This window comes from Leptinotarsa decemlineata, unplaced genomic scaffold (genome assembly GCF_025532065.1).
Source record: "Leptinotarsa decemlineata unplaced genomic scaffold, Ldec_3_MD MMD2_tig00003335_RagTag_RagTag, whole genome shotgun sequence".
NCBI classification, from domain to species: domain Eukaryota; kingdom Metazoa; phylum Arthropoda; class Insecta; order Coleoptera; family Chrysomelidae; genus Leptinotarsa; species Leptinotarsa decemlineata.
Genome location: NW_027412587.1, coordinates 4,999,850 through 5,016,314, shown reverse-complemented (window position 1 = coordinate 5,016,314; position 16,465 = coordinate 4,999,850). Strand labels below are relative to the sequence as shown.

Genomic DNA, 16,465 nt, shown 5'->3' with positions numbered 1-16,465 from the left:
TTGGTTGCAAAACACATATAGAGAGTCGCCATAGAAAGTCCTCTTACTTCAATTAAAATGGCTTGTATCTACAAAGCTACAACTAATATCACAACAAGGGCAACAATAGTATCTTGTGTGGTATACAATTAAATGTTTCCGCCAAAAACTTAAATTTTCTATTAGTATCAAAACGCTTTCTAAACATTCTTACTGGTATTGATCTCTGAATTCGAAAGTACAATATAGGTATGTATAGCTGCCTCGTGGTAATTCTGGTTGTGACCATAAGGTCTGCATTTATTTTTGATTAGGTAAATGATGAATATAACTGGAGTTTTATCCCAACACCAAACTGTTACAGTCAACACCTCGACACGCGTTTCGATCACCAAGTGATCATCTTCACGAGAAAGATTAAACTGTTTAATCTTCCTCCTGAAGATGATCACTTAGTGATCGAAACACGTGCCGAGGTGTTAAAAATAACGGTTTGGAATATCGCGAGAACCACATTTATGAATAGGTTTTATATAGCCTATCCAAGAATTTAGAAATGTTCCTGTTTCAAGACTGGTTTAATAATAATCTATTCAATAGTTTTGTTAATGCAGAGGTTTGTTATGAAAATTTACAAAAAAAAATTGAACTAGCCTATACCTCTGAAACGAACATATAGTCAAAATTTCTAAAGAATGATGTCTAATTTTGATATTACATTCATACCCGAAAACTTTTCCCATTGGCAGGCAGCAGCTACCCCTCATATTGACGTAGTGAGTCGGATGACACATCAATGAAAAAACTCTTACCCCTTTATTACCTGTGTAATTTTCATAATAGTATATTATGCAACGATCATGTAATGATGGTTATTAAGACACGAGCATTAACCGGGATTTTTGTATGGTATATGCGAGTGTATTAATAACCATTACATGAGAGTTACATACCTATTTTTTCTAAACCCGATAAATAATGAAAAACTATAAATATTATATTTGTATTGAACACATTTACAGTCAAAATACGTTTCTTTTGCTCCAAAGACATCTTCTGTGCCTTAAAACAGTGTTCACCAATATGAGTAGAACCACCACAAAATGCACAATTTTAACTGAAGCTAACCAAGTTTGCGGCAGTGGGTACCGGTGAACTCGCTCTCTCTTAGCCGAAGAGTTCGAAACAGTTCTCGATATATTAGCACTGGCGTTACCTTGACCGATGAAACCGAAACCATCCGAAGTCAATGTAATACGCTGCTCGTTTTCAACTTTGGTTTTCAGAAACTTCATGAGGTTTTTAAGACGAGTGTCTAACTTACCCGGACCTAACTCCATTGAGACATTTGAAGCACTTCCTGAATTTTCGAGTTCAAATCTATGCGGGGAACATTGCTATGCTCTCAGTAAATCTTGAGAAAGGCATGACTGAATGAGAGGAAAAAGCGTCGCAGAACACTCATCTGATGTATTGCCTAAAGTACCTAACGATCGAATCTGTGTCTCGATCTGGTGATACATAATTACTAATTCAAGCTTAGATTTAGATATAGCATTACTGAAGCAATTCTCTGACGTAGACCTCAATTTGAAGATTTTCTCTGCCAAAACGAGATAACATGGCTTCGATAATATGATGATAATTTTCCTCAATAGCAGGATAACTCTCTACTAGTTGCCTTGCTCTACTAAAGGTACAATTGCATGAATCAAATAATCAATTTTATCGACTGCCTTGATATCTCTGGCTTCGTGGATCTTCTTGAATTGAGACCAGAACCAGTTTCGAATGTCACCATCAAACTTCTTAAATTCTATTGAAGGTAATTTAAAACTTCTACCTGTCATGCTGACGTCAGAACATTCAGAATTTGCATCATCGATGTATTCTACTTCATGTGTTACCTTTCTGAATATTTACTCATATTGGAGTTGCAGGGCTGCAAACTTCCTTTTGTAAGAGTCACAATTTGTCATGTCCGTCAATAACTCATCCTGGGTAGCATCAGTCTGTAGGAAGTCCTGGTACATTTTATCATCTACAACTTTCAAGTCCCCCATACGACCATATATATATCTGCTGATTATCGTGTGAGGTTGCTCACATTAACTTTTCGAGATCAGATGTTAGTAAAGTAAAAGATTTACGTAAAACGGAACGATGCTTTTCATTAGCTTTCATAATTTTACTTCGGAAATAAGCAAGTACTTGAAGGGTAATCTGAACAGTCTCAATGACAATTGTCCTGTCACGGTCGCCAAAAAATGTAGAGTCCAGAAGAAAAAACTACCATTTGACAATTTCCATTGAACTCTCAGTCCAATGGAAATTGTCAAATGTGTATCTACTGTTCGTACAGTGATTACTGCAAACCCCAAAAACAATGCGATTTATCGGCAAAAACTTTTTTACTTTTTATTGATGTTAGTACATTGGCAAAAATTAACAACTATCTTGACAGAAAATAGTATTTTCAATATGAAAAAATATAGGGTGGTTTGGTACAAAATTCAAAATAGATTTCTTAACAACTACTTATTAATACCCTGATGAAGAAAAGTATAGGAAACTACCAAAAATGTATTTCCTTTTCTTTCCCACGATCAGTGTCCAAGACCATCAAAGAACTCTTCATAGCCGCTCGCAGTTTCCGCTAATTGGCAGCTAATGAAGCGCACCTCCGTTTTTCGAAAAAAACAAGACAACATCGACAAATCGCCCAGCCGTTCGCTATCGCTTCGGAATCTAATCTTGTTTTTGTTTCAGCATCGCTTCACGTGCCGGTCCGCAGAGTACAACTATGTGACGCTGCAATGTCAGCTGAGCGATACTGACCGCAGGACTGCCGGTCAATTCGTCCAGTTCGTGGACGCGCAGGGAGTCGACTACTTTGAGAACCTGTGTCTGAAGGGCAACCAGGCGTGCAAAGGTGAGAAATTCATGTGTCAAAACCTGTTAAGGCCAATGCAAACAAGTTTTGAAGAGGATAAAATTAACAGGGAAGGAAAATGATTTTTCATAATTTTCACCGAAACTAAACTTCCTATTGGAAGGTTAGAATAAAAAAATTGTAGGAAATATGTGATCAACTTTTGTATAAACCATTTTTCCACATACCCTGAAATTTTACGAGAAAAACTACAAATTGACCTTCAAACATTATTCCTTTTCACGATATTTCATGGAAACCTTTTTGTGTTCCTATCGAGCTATAAATTTTTCAAATCGATATATTCAATATAACATTTTAACTCGATCTTAAACAAAAAAAATACTTTTTCAGATAAGTTTTTTAAAAATTATTTATCTGATATTTATTTGTTGAATTATTTCCTTTCACGTGGTATGAAAAAAAGTTATAGTACTTAAAAATAAGAAAATGCTAATAACTGAAAACTCTTAAAATTTTTATATTATATTTACAAAAAATTTCAGTTGAAATACCTGAAAAATGTAAACTTCAATTATTCAATTGATTAATAAATGTTAGTTTTTGAATGACATCGAACGGAAAAAAATTAGTATGTACTCGTAAATTTGATTTATAAGATTTCAAGGGCAGCCAGAAACACTCGTCCACGGTTTTGCCTTTCTTCTTCAGTTTATATCCGCGATATTTTCCCTTTTTAATTTAGATCAAATACACTCGTTATTTAATTTTCTATTGCAAATATGGAATTGTTATTTCTGTCAAATAACTCATTATGTTACATGAGGCCCATGGCAGAGTACGTGATCGATGGAACTGTCAGCTCCGTGGATCAATATAAATTATTGGTCAGTTATGAATTGACACTTGACACCAATAAGATCATGACTCACGTGATTAACCTAATTTAATTAACATAACTGAAACATGTTGTCCAGTACAATTAACTTTTTAAAGATTTCAATTAACATTTAAATGTTTCTATGTTATGAAGCTTCCCTCGAACTCACGATAGTAAGTAGTCTCTTCCGGTCTAGAAATTGTAACCGTGTTTTTGACTTGTTCACATTTTTTTAGTAAGATGACTTCCTCCTGACATTTTGTCTTCAGTCGAGGACCGCCTGCTCGGTACTGACGATGCTCAATAGGCTGAAACAGCTGTCTATCGGTGGCTCTTAAATGGAAATCAATGTGGGAATGATCAAAGTAGTACTTATCTATTTATCTTTTCATTTTCATGGAATTATTTTCCAGCAGCTTGACTGCATTAACCTTTCTCGATTTCATATGTATATATACAACTTTGTTGAGGATATTTCATACGATGGTTATGTAAAATATTGGGCACATAGTGTTGGATGAGCATTGATACAATACATTTATAAAAATCGGGAAAGGATGTGTGATATTGGATAAAATATTTGATAAGAAACGTTACAGTTTAAAATTGTTTTGAAAGGGGCTAATGTCACATGTCGAAATTTCACAAATCGTTTCTATTGATTAGGATTGACAGACAGTTGACATGACATATGTCCGTGGTTATATAGTCTATTTCAAAAGAGTGTAGAGTAATAAATCATGAAGTGTCATAAAATTTGCCTGAATTTCGTTGTCGTCCATGGGCGTAGGCAAATCTTAGGATTATTAAACTTAATAATTAAAGTAAATTAAAAATTACAGACATAGATAATAATAAAAGGCCATTTTTGGGAAGTAATTTGGTCTAAAACTAAGTACCTACATGTATTTAGGTAAGTAAAATTTCTTAAAAAAAGATTAAGATTAATTTTAGTGGTTCTTGTAAACTTATTTAATATGCAATTTGGGTTCATATACTTGAGCATGATTTCTCAAAAAAGGGTTAACACTTAGTTCCGAGGTGCCATGTCATTATAATAATCCCTTTTTGACCCTGCCCACCAATCATGCAATACCTATTAAACCCAGGTAATTAAGAAAAAGGGTTTAAATATATTGTAATGGTGTCTTAAACATTCGAGTTATAATAGTAATTGTTACTACACCAATTAAACGTACAGTGATATTGTGATATAGAAATAGTGAAAAAGTTATAAAATGGGGACATTTACTCCAAAGAAAAGAAGTGTAAAAAATTCTCCGCTATCTGTTTGCGAAAAAGTTATAATTTTAAATGTATATGATTGCATAAAACACGATCACCCTAGTTTGTCTGTGCAAGAAAGTGTTGAGCGATGTGCCCGAATGACTGGAATTGGACAGTCCACGATTTTTAAATTATTGCGAGAAAGAAAGATATCAGGCCAGGTAAGTCCATGCAAGAGAAAATCAGGAAGACCAATAAAAATCTTAGATGAAGACACCAAATGTGACATTCGAAGAAAAGTTCATTCGTTTTATTTTAAAAAGGAAATACCCACTCTTGAAAAAATATTTATCGAGATAAGCCAAGATAACGATATTCCTTTGATATCCAGAAAACTTTTATGGAAAACTTTAAAAAGTATGAATTTTGCCTGGGAAAAGCACAATCGAAAGGCACTATTACTGGAAAGTGATGAAATTGTTTGCTGGAGACGAAAATATTTGACAACTATAAAGCAGTACCGCAGAGAGCAAAAGAAAATTTTTTATCTTGATGAGACGTGGATAAACGAAGGTTATATAGTCAAAAAAATGTGGCAAGATAAAAATATAACAAGTTCTCGCCAAGCTTTCATAGAAGGCCTTTCGACGGGTATTAAAGTGCCTTCGGGAAAAGGGAAGAGGCTTATAATTGCTCACATTGGAAGCGAAGACGGATTTTTAAAAGAAGGTTTGTTAAGCTTTGAGTCGTGCCGGACGGGAGATTATCATGAGGACATGAATTCGGATGTCTTCGAAGACTACTTCGGGGAAATGTTAAAATTTCTTTCAGCTGATTCGGTCGTGGTTATGGATAATGCAAGCTACCATTCAAGGCGCTTAGAGAAGGTACCAACTTCAGCTTGGAGAAAGCAAGAAATTATTAACTGGCTGTCAAATAAAGGTATTCAGTTTGAGACGAATTCAGTAAAGAAGGAACTACTAGCCATAGTAAAACAACATGAATCTCGCTTCATGAAATATGCCGTAGAAGATGTAGCAGAAAAGTATAAAGTAACTGTGCTGCGCCTACCGCCATATCATTGCGAATTAAATCCTATAGAACTTATATGGGCACAAGTTAAAGGATATGTTGCAAGGCACAATACCACATTTAAAATGAAAGATGTCAAGGTATTGTTTGATCAAGCCATTATGGAAATCACATCAGAAAACTGGCAAAAAGCAATCCAGCATGTTTTAAAAGAGGAAGATAAAATGTGGGAACTGGACAACTTGGTCGATCAGGTGGTTGACCCTATAATTATAACACCAGGGGATGATGACAGTTCTTCGGATGAAGACTATACTGATGTAGAATAATTTAATTGAATTGTAAATATACTGTAGCGGGATAAGCAATCTGGACAGAGACCAGTGTATCAGTGACAGTGACACTTTTGCTTAGGTTAGGGTTTAGAATTAAGGGTAGTCTGAATAATTATTTTCTCGGAAGGTTCTCGAAAATTGTACCTAGTAATCTCTAGAACATTCAATTAGGGTATAAATAGAGTGTTGTTAAACGTTAAGGGAAGTTCACAGTTTTAGTATTGTTCAAGTGTCAAATTGTAATAACGTATCCAGTAAAGTTCTTGTCGTTTTTGTGAATAAATTGATTTAAAGTCCCCACAAGTGTTTCAATACGTAAAGTTCGTTCGTGTATTTTTGTGAGTATTTCCCGATTTCGGTTCGTATATATTTTATTGTTACATTTTATATTTTTTTAATAACACTGTTCTGCTGTATTAAATTTTTATTTCCTTTAATATAATTTTTATGAATGCATATTCTTTTGGCAATTATCCCACTAGCGCGCCTCTGGCTCAGTATTTATCCGTCGATAACAATGGACAAATCCCTTAAAACAGGGTGATACCTACCTGCTCTTTATGAAACGACATAATTTTGCAATGCGGACTAGGGAAGTGACAGAATTTATTGACGGATCACCCTGTAGCGCTTTTGAATACTTAATGAGATTTTATTACTCCACACTCTTTTGAAATAGACTATAGTAATGAAAGTTGTTGCCAACTTCAAATTATAAATAATTCTTTGGAAATTTCTACCTGTGAGTAGATTTTAAAAGTGAAGTTAGAATAATAACATTTGAATTAAATATATTAACTACATTATTCTATCGATACTAGATTTTCGAATCCCAAATTTCAATTTATTTCATAAGGTTCATGGTCTTCTCTCCTTCTACCACCTTTTTTGAAGGTTACCTTTTCATCAGTTCCCAAAACGAATTATGAAATAGCTCATCATGAAGCTTCTAATCCAATTGGATATGAACTTACAAAAAACTGGTTTGTACCTACTTCTTTTTTAGAAAACCGCCAGAGTTCAGCTTATACTTGAAATAGGCAAAAAATTCTTCGAAAATATTTATCGATCAGCTGATTTACTATCATTTAAATAAAAAATCATCGTCGTATTCAGACGATGAAATAAACTTCTTGAAGGTGTTTTTCCAAATAAGTATAATCTACAGCATACAGAGCGTTTTGGGTTTTTTCTAGCAGTGGCTTTGCATCTCCATAAACAAGAGCACAATGAATCTGAAACGTTGTAATGCTAGAAAGTATCCTTCAATAAATCGTACTACGATCACAATGTTTTTCAGATTTTCTTTATTTTGGACCACCAAATGAAATATTTTCACCTTCACAAAATAATCATTACTGATTTCAACAATAGAATCATATTTTTCAACTGTTATGTTTTTTTCCTCATCGGCTGAATAGTGATAGGTTCATTATCCTTCATTTGATTGATGTCCAGAGTAAGAGACTTGTAAAAGGCAATTAACGAAACATTGTCTCGATATTTTTATGGCTAATCGGACGCTCCTCACGGACGTTTGCTCCACCATGAATACCAATGACAATTGCCTCCTTCTTCTGCAGGTACCAGAGTCTTCCAAACCCCGAGGATAGGAGTAGCCGACGATAAGGTAGCGCAGTACGCGAGTCTCCACTACTACACGGACAAAGAACTCCAAGTGACCGGCGAGGCTGCTTGCAAACTAGCATGCGAAATCGAAAATGAATTCCTCTGCAGGTCATTCTTGTACAGGTAACGTGAAATTATTATTCCCATAGACATCTTGCGTGACGTGTTTGCAGATAGGCGTCGAGCGAAAATAAAAATTGCGATTTGATATGCATGAGAGATATACGTGGAGAGAGAGAAGGAAACGGATGGATTTTGACTTGTATAAATTGTTTTTGTGTCAGTTCAGAATATATTTTATTATCGAAAATAATTGAGAAGTGCCAAGAAATAGTATTTAGTTAGTGTTCAGTTAGTGAATAAGAACAGGCCAAGCACTATTCCTTGAGGTACTCCGCTAGAGGAAATATATCGTCATCGCTAATTTTTTGAATAGCACCGACTTCAGATCTTATTTTGATAGCAAAAATGAAGGGGATTGAATGCAATGAATACAAAATTATTAGAATCTCAATACCAATTAGAATGAATACCTAAAAACCAAATGATAACTAATAATAATATTCTCGAAAGCATCCTAAATATTCGAATTTATATAAAAGAAATATAACGAAATTAAAAATATGTTCAATCGCTAGAAAGAAAAAGAGTTTTGGTAAGCGTTATTTTGAAAGCATCCCATTACAAGATTATAACTAAATTCAAATTAGAATCATAACTAGCAAAAAACTTTCAGTTGCAATCTCATTTTTAGGATATTTCACAAAACAAACACTTTTTATTTTTAAGAAAAATATTTCCAAATGAATTTCGAAAAATTCAGTCTCCAACTAGCTACACACTAGACTGTGGTGAACGTCTGTCGGAAATCAACTACTTCCCCGGCTAATACCACGCTGGATATTGAATTGTATCCGACAGACATTTATGCAAGATTTCTCACAGAGGCTAGTCTCGCAGATTTTCTCGTTCATACAGCAGCAGAGCCATGCTGAAATTATTCAAGTAGATCACCTGCAGACCGCGATTTCGTCAGTACACGAAATATCCTGCCCAGACGGCAAAGTGTCTGGGACTTCTAATAATTTCAACATGGCTCCGCTACATATATGAAACCTTCGTCTGAGAGAAAGATTGTTAACTTGAAACAACAACTCCATCTTAGCCGGGTATTAGCAGAGGAAAGTAGTTGTTTTCCGACAGACGTTTACTAGAGCCCACTGTATAGGTAGTTGGGAGAGATTATTGTTTCGAAATTCATTTCGAAAAACTTATTTTCTTATACGTATGTATCTCTCCTCGATGGTTTTCATTTTGAACTTTTCATTTTGTTATTTATTTCAATGCATACAAAACTTCTAAGAAAGGAGTTCAGAAGTACCTACTATAACACCTTTCTGATGAGAATACAAAGATAAATATAGTAGGGTATTGTCTACATTGTCTAATATATTTTTTTACTTTGCATGTCTGGCCATTTTCCAGGGTATTTCAATAAATCATCAACCCAGATTTATCGACAACTGTGTATGGAAAAAATGTAATTAAAAAAATATATCGTTTGAAGGTAGAACCATAAAACACCAACTAAAACAAAATTCGTTTTGTGTTTCAATTTTCTCCTTACCATACAATCTACTTGAAATATTCCGTACAGGAGTAAACATTTCATTCACATACATCTTCAAAAAATTTCGGATATGTACCACATTCGAAAAAAATTGAAAACTAAATGTTTCTTCCAGTGTGTAAGGTTCAAAATTGTAAATAGTTTAATGAGTATAACTGTACTAAGTAACATAAAAATAAGAACACTCAGTGAATAATTGAAATATTTCATTCCTTTGTGGTGTACATGTTTTTCGTGGCAAGAAGAGAAAATGCCAAGTTTTCATGCCATATCAATATGTTGGTGTCTTTAAATAAACTGCTTTTTGTAAAATGATCACAAGTGTAAAAACTATCATTTTATCGTTTTGTATGACAAAAGAGTAGATTTTGCGAGACTTGTAATTAGAAAATATATGGTGTGAGTGAAGATTGCTCGTGGAAGTAAATCTCCTCTGATTTTCATAAGAGGCAATATGACAGTCCTACGGTACGTGCAACAGATACCTCATGTTCTAGCATAACTTTCCAATATTCCAACCAGATAGTGCTCAACCGCATGTGGCTAGGGTTACCTTACGATACTTACAAAAACTCCTAGTCAGTTTGACTTGGCCACCTCGATCTCCATATCTTTCACATATTGGGCATGTCTGGGATATCATGGGTAGGAGATTACTGAGTTCAGCCCATCATATACATACTTTGACGGACTATCGTCATGAGGTACAGGTAGCATAGGTACTAGGCCATCTTTCTTCGTTTGCCTGTCTTACCATAGAAAACATGAATACCAAAAATCAATAAAATATTTCAGTTATTACTGGGTATTTTCATTTTAATGTCACTCAGTATATATAATTATATAAAAATCAATGTAGTTAGTTTCTGTTCTGCCACTACCATTGAAATTGATTCCAGGGGTCCACCGCAAGGTACACAGTACAACTGTCAGTTGTTCCATTTAGACCACAAAACCCTACCAGATGGGCCCAGTACATATTTGAATGCTGAGAGACCACTCATCGATAACGGAGAAAGAATTGGATCGTATTTCGAAAACAACTGTGAAAGTAAGTGAGATAATAATTATTGATGTGTATTGAGGAACTTTTACATGGTATTGAGTGTGGCTCAATTGGGCTATATTGAGCTATCCAGCTATTGTTCCACGAATGTGAATTATAATATCGTATGAAAAAAAAATGAAATTCTATATTATTCAACTGCATCAAAGAATACAAAGCCCATAGAAGCTCAGGAGTGACATTTTCGTGATTACCAACAGAACTGGGTAGCAGTCGCTGACAAACCAGTCGGCTTTCTAACTCAATTTTTGCGTACATCCAACTTCGATTTGACTGTTTTGTCAGCGACTGCCAGCTACCCAATTCTGTTTATATTCACATTAATTAATGTCATCGTACTCATATTGCCCTCTGGTGGTCATGGTAAATACTGAACATTTTACGTGACATGAAAATGCCTCTTCTGAGCTTCTATGGGCTATGTATTTTTTTGGCTGCACATCAAATCTGTATTCAGGACAGATATGCTACTGTCATGTCATCAAAATCTTTTTCTTTAGGGGTCCACAGAATTAACTTCATGAATGGAATTATACGATGCTAAAATCTTTCACTCAGAAGCTAAACTAAATTATCGCAAATGTGGAAATGTACTTCCATTCATGGCCTTCTTGAAAAAATAATATGGAAGTCTAAGCATGCCGCTTTTCAAAAAAAAATATTTTTCCTACATTCAACGATTATCTTAAACGTTCTGAATATGATAATTTCAAACTGTTTTGGAAATATCTGACTCCACTCGATCTAACGGTTTCAGTAATTCATGTTGGTTTTCAAATCATGTAAATGTCTTCATTCAGTTTGGTGTGTTTCATTATTCGGGTGAGAAAAAGTCAAGTTTTACAAGATGTGGTGATTTTGCGGCCAATCCCCTCTTCCGTGAATTCATAAAAGTTCTAGCCTAAAAAAACGAAAACATAAAAACTAATGAAACGTATTTGTGCATTTGCCTTTATGGATTGCAATAGAATTCATACAGAGCGTATATAACATTTACCATGTGCTGGCAAGATGAACAAGTGGAAAACTATCTCTAAGACATAAATTGTCGATCATAAAACCCTAAGTAACGTCACTGCAACATCTAATAATGACATTTCGTTAATTGCTTCTGCAAATTCAGCTCATTAATGCCATCAGACGATCATCCTGAAGCAAAAATTAATGATTAGTCTCTCATTACCCTAATTACCCACTATATCTGTGCACTTTCGAAAAAAATGCCTTGTTCTCGTTTCAGAAAAGAGATGTAATAGTTCTACAATTTAAATGTGTCAGACAAGTTCGTCTACCCGTCTGAGTCGAATGATTACCTGGTAATTAGGAAAATTAGAGGTTATGGTTAGTTACAACGAGACGCGGCTGAGGTGTAGCCATCGAGAGCAATATTCATATTTTTTTCCTGCTAATTGTTGATCGATATGGTGTTACTTGCGCTCCACCGAAGAAAAATAGAGAATAATGAGTGATTATCAATAATTTATAGGTGCTACGCAAGGCTACTTTGTGTTCTGTCTTGTTTCATCTGGAAAGGAATTTTATTCGTATGTTCTTCACTTCGAATTTGTGTGTGTTGTGGATTTGTCCCATGTACTTCAGAAGTGCATATACATCTTTAGAAGGAAAATACTCATTAATTTCTCGTCCCCCTTTTATTTTTTGAACGGGTCAACTCAAACAACAACAACTCAATTTTGAAGTGAAGGTCAGGTCAGAAGATGCTCGAAATGGTTGCCTTGAACTTCTTGACATATGAACAGCCTATCCGATATTTCACGCCGAACCTTTTTTTTAATACAGTAACGTCAATATCTTATTATCTGCCGTATATCTAATATTGAAGCAGGTTCAGCTTCGTACACCTTTTGCTTCAAATAGCCAAAAAAAACAAAGGTGTCAAATCTAGCGAGCGGGATGGCCATTCTGTAGGACATCGACGGCCAATCCAACGACCGGAAAAAGTAGTATCTAAATAGTTTCTTACTTGTCTGGAGTAATGTGGTGGTACTCCATCTTGTTGCAATACAATATCCATATCGAATTTATTAGGATTCGCTTCGACAAGTTCAGTGATGAGATAGTCAACAGTAGTTTCCAGCATATTCAAATACAGTTCCCGTTAATTTTTGATCAATAAATAGAGGTCCTACAATATGGTTTCCCAATATTCCTGCCCAAACGTTAATTTTTTCTGGATATTGGGTATGTGTTTCTCGGAAAACGTGAGGGTTGGTGTCACTCCAATAACGACAATTTTGTCTGTGAACATTGCCGTTTAAAAAAATGTACATTCGTCGCTAAAACAAATATTGTGGAGATAGGTAGGATGCCTTGCAATTGTTTCCGTCATGATTTCACAAAATTATCTTCTTCGATCAGGGTCATCTTCAGTTAATTGGTGTACCATTTTAATTTTGTATGGATGATACCTATTCCTCTTCAAAAGTCTCCACACAGTAGAAGGAGACACCTCACAAACATTTGCGACGGAATAAATAGACTGTTCAGAATTTACTACCATCTCACCAATTATTTGCACTTGCTGTTCTTCCGGAATGGACGGATGACCTGGGGGCTTTTTGTTATGTACACTACCGGTAGTTGTGAATTTAGATACAAGTTCCCTCAAATATTTTCTACAGATAGGACGATTCGGAAAACGGTACGCGTCGCACCGTAAATAAAAATCGCTTTGATTTTTTCTTCCATTGGACGAGTATTGACCATTTTAGAGATTGTTGACGTGGTACCTTTCTACTAGTAAAACCGAAAACTAAATGATGTTCATTGTCGTACTGACATTTTTGTCGTTTCTATAAACAAAAACAAACAAACAAACAAACCTTATCGGGTTGTTGGAATTGCCATATGACAGATAAAAAGGAATATTTTTAGAAATATTTATATTAATGTGTTTGTCTTCAGGAAATTATTAAATGTGAAGATATTGACTGCATAATCTGGGATTGTGAAGTATTCGTCAGGAGCTCCAAAATGATGTGTCACAAGACCCCCTTTTCATTTAATTTTTTTTTCCAGATGGCGCTCAGTCGCCATCTTGAAAGTTTCATCTGTCAATTCCACTTCAAAATAAAGTATTCATGCATTAATTTTATTATCCCAAATTTCAATTTTTTGAGTTGACCCGTTCAAATAATAAAAAGGGGGGGGGGTAACTTAAAGAAAGGCACTTTAGAAAGTAATATTAACTAATTTTTAAAAAAGACGAGATTTTGTTGATGTGCACTAAGATAATGAAATAAAACGAATGAAATAAGCTAATCAAAATCGTGACTGGTAGAATTGTAACCTCTAGCGTGAAATGAGAACGTTTTTTTTCATACCAGAACAAAAAATACTGTCTTTCAACGCGTGGTATGTCACGATGATGCTAAATTTTTTAGCGAAATGCGCGACAGGAGAGTATTTTTGTTTTGCTTTGGAAAAAGCATTTCTGGAGCAATTCAAATTTGACAGTTTCTCAAATCATGACAGATTTGCCAGCGGATGGAATTATTATTCCCCTGCCGGGTGAAGTATCACCCATAGAGGTGGGCGTCCTCCTAAATAAGGCCTCTTGTCGTATAAAGCCTTGCCACATTAATGCGGAGCTCAGCAGTGATAGACCTCTCTTCCCTTGCTACTCGTAGGACCCTTTATGGAATATGAAGTATCCAAAGCATCTGCATTAATGCGGAGCTCAGCCGTGATAGACCTATCTTCCCTTGCTACTCATAGGACCCTTTATTGAATATGAAGTATCCAAAGCATTTGCCTCTAAGTCTACAGAGAACATAGGCGTCGACTAAATGACTCCACTGTACTCCCTGTCACAATCTATCAAGAGCGAGAGCTTCTCAGTTCTCTTGATCCTGCACAAACCTAGGAGACTAGGTGGCGAGACTAGATGCCAAACCAGAGACGAAAACGGTCTGCTTGGCTGAATCTAAAGTACGTCAGGTATAGCTTACATACAGATGCCTCCATATTGATAGGTTGCTGAGGGCATCAAGGTGGGAATCTTGCATCCGATAACCTCGATATCGACCAATCAATTAGAATCTATTTAGTTTACCATTATGACTACCTTACAGGATATTCCAGAATATGGTCCGCAGGTACGATTTCGGAGGTGCTTATTTCGACCTGGACGAGTGCAGGTTACCTGAGAGGATCAGGAGAGTTTCTCCTGACTGGTGGGAGTAGTTAGTACCCTGCAACCACTGGAGCGCATCTCCTTGAAATGCGTCCAAGATAATACTTCTCAAGTCATTACTAGTATGAGGAAAATGTACCATAGTCTGTCAACCTTGGAGTGACTTATATATTTATAGTTAGTTAGGAGGTAGTATCGAATTATTGTGTACCTAGATGTTCTAAAGAACCTCCACATAGAAATCAGACAATCTTGGCATTCCGTAGCAACTTTCTGACAGAGTAACTTGATTTTGGATGACATTGGAATTTTACAAACAACTTTCCAGGCAGCATGTCCTGGCGTGAATTAGGTTTGCCCAGACTTGTTTGCCATCACTTTTTTTGCTACAGGAACATATTCTCCTCAACCTAAAGTTTTCTTTTTTGCTTTCTTTCTGTTGAAAATTCACACCCACTGCCAAGACAATGTTGGACAATATGTCTATTGAACTCACACATAAACACATTTTTCGATGAACTGATTCCACGTTTGCTTAATTTGATTCAACTCTGGTGATGGAGCTGGGCACTTAATGACTTCTCAGTAAAGTGCTAGTTTGACTCTCAAAAAACATATTTGTCTCTAAAAAAACAGAGGATTTCAGATGTGAAATATTTTATGTGTTTGACATTTGCATGATCATTCTAAACTAATGAAATGAGTGTTCGAAAAGATGATGGATTGTTTTTTTCTTCGTGAGCAAACACAATTAATTATTATCAATAAATTGATGGATGTAGCCGTTATTACGTGTTAGGAGATCATAATGAAAAGAGAAATAAAAATTTCTATATTTTTTACCACTTTTAATTATAACTATAACACTATAACAACTATAACAATTATTACAATTATTGTATTAGTTTGAGAATGTCCATATAGGACGAAACTGCAGTAACGTTAGTTACAATTAAAAGTGATGAAAAACATAGAAATTTTCATTTCTCTTTTCACAATTATTATCACTCCTCACTCTAGCCAATGTATTTTAAAAGTTTCAGAACAAAATGAGTTGGGCAATATTTTCCATTTCGTAGTATTTTTCTGATAGGATGACTAGATATTGAATTACTTTGGAAGAGTTCAAAGAACTATCAACACAGTTATATCAAGCGTTAATTTGACTAGCCTTGTTTCCGCCATCATTTCTTTTTTGCAGTGAAGTCTTTATCTTTATCAGATTTTCACTTTTTAACAAGCTCTTATTCAACTAGGCCTGTTAGATTAATCTTGAAACTGAATTTTGAACCATTTAACACATATTTGATTCTCGTGACAATGCACGAACAGATTGATGAGGAAACGTAATGTTTTTCCTCTTCATTAGCGAACACAATAATTATCACCCTAAAACATTGCCAATATATCAGAGATGTTGCTCATTCTTGTCATGAGAGTAAACAGTGTTGAACAAGGCAATTTCATACTCGTACAACGTTGTTTCCCATATCTCGAGATCTATTCTCCCAACCGTAGCGGACAAGCCATGTAACGCTTGTGGATCTAACTCAGGGGAAATTAGAATTGAATAATGGATAATGCCTGCCCGTCGATCGTCGAACAACCACGTAAATAAATACATAAATAACGTCCGAT

The 16,465-nt window shown here is 35.2% G+C and overlaps 1 protein-coding gene across 2 annotated transcripts in view; it reads left to right on the top strand.

The window, feature by feature from the left end:
* The window catches only part of tyn (trynity), a 186,541-nt gene that overhangs the window by 159,311 nt on the left and 10,765 nt on the right, over positions 1-16,465 (top strand). For both annotated transcript variants that reach the window (XM_074177996.1, XM_074177998.1), the window contains exons 4-6: positions 2,749-2,911; positions 7,930-8,098; positions 10,505-10,656. In XM_074177996.1, the coding sequence (XP_074034097.1) occupies positions 2,749-2,911; positions 7,930-8,098; positions 10,505-10,656 (484 nt within the window). The remainder of the gene's footprint in view (positions 1-2,748; positions 2,912-7,929; positions 8,099-10,504; positions 10,657-16,465) is intronic.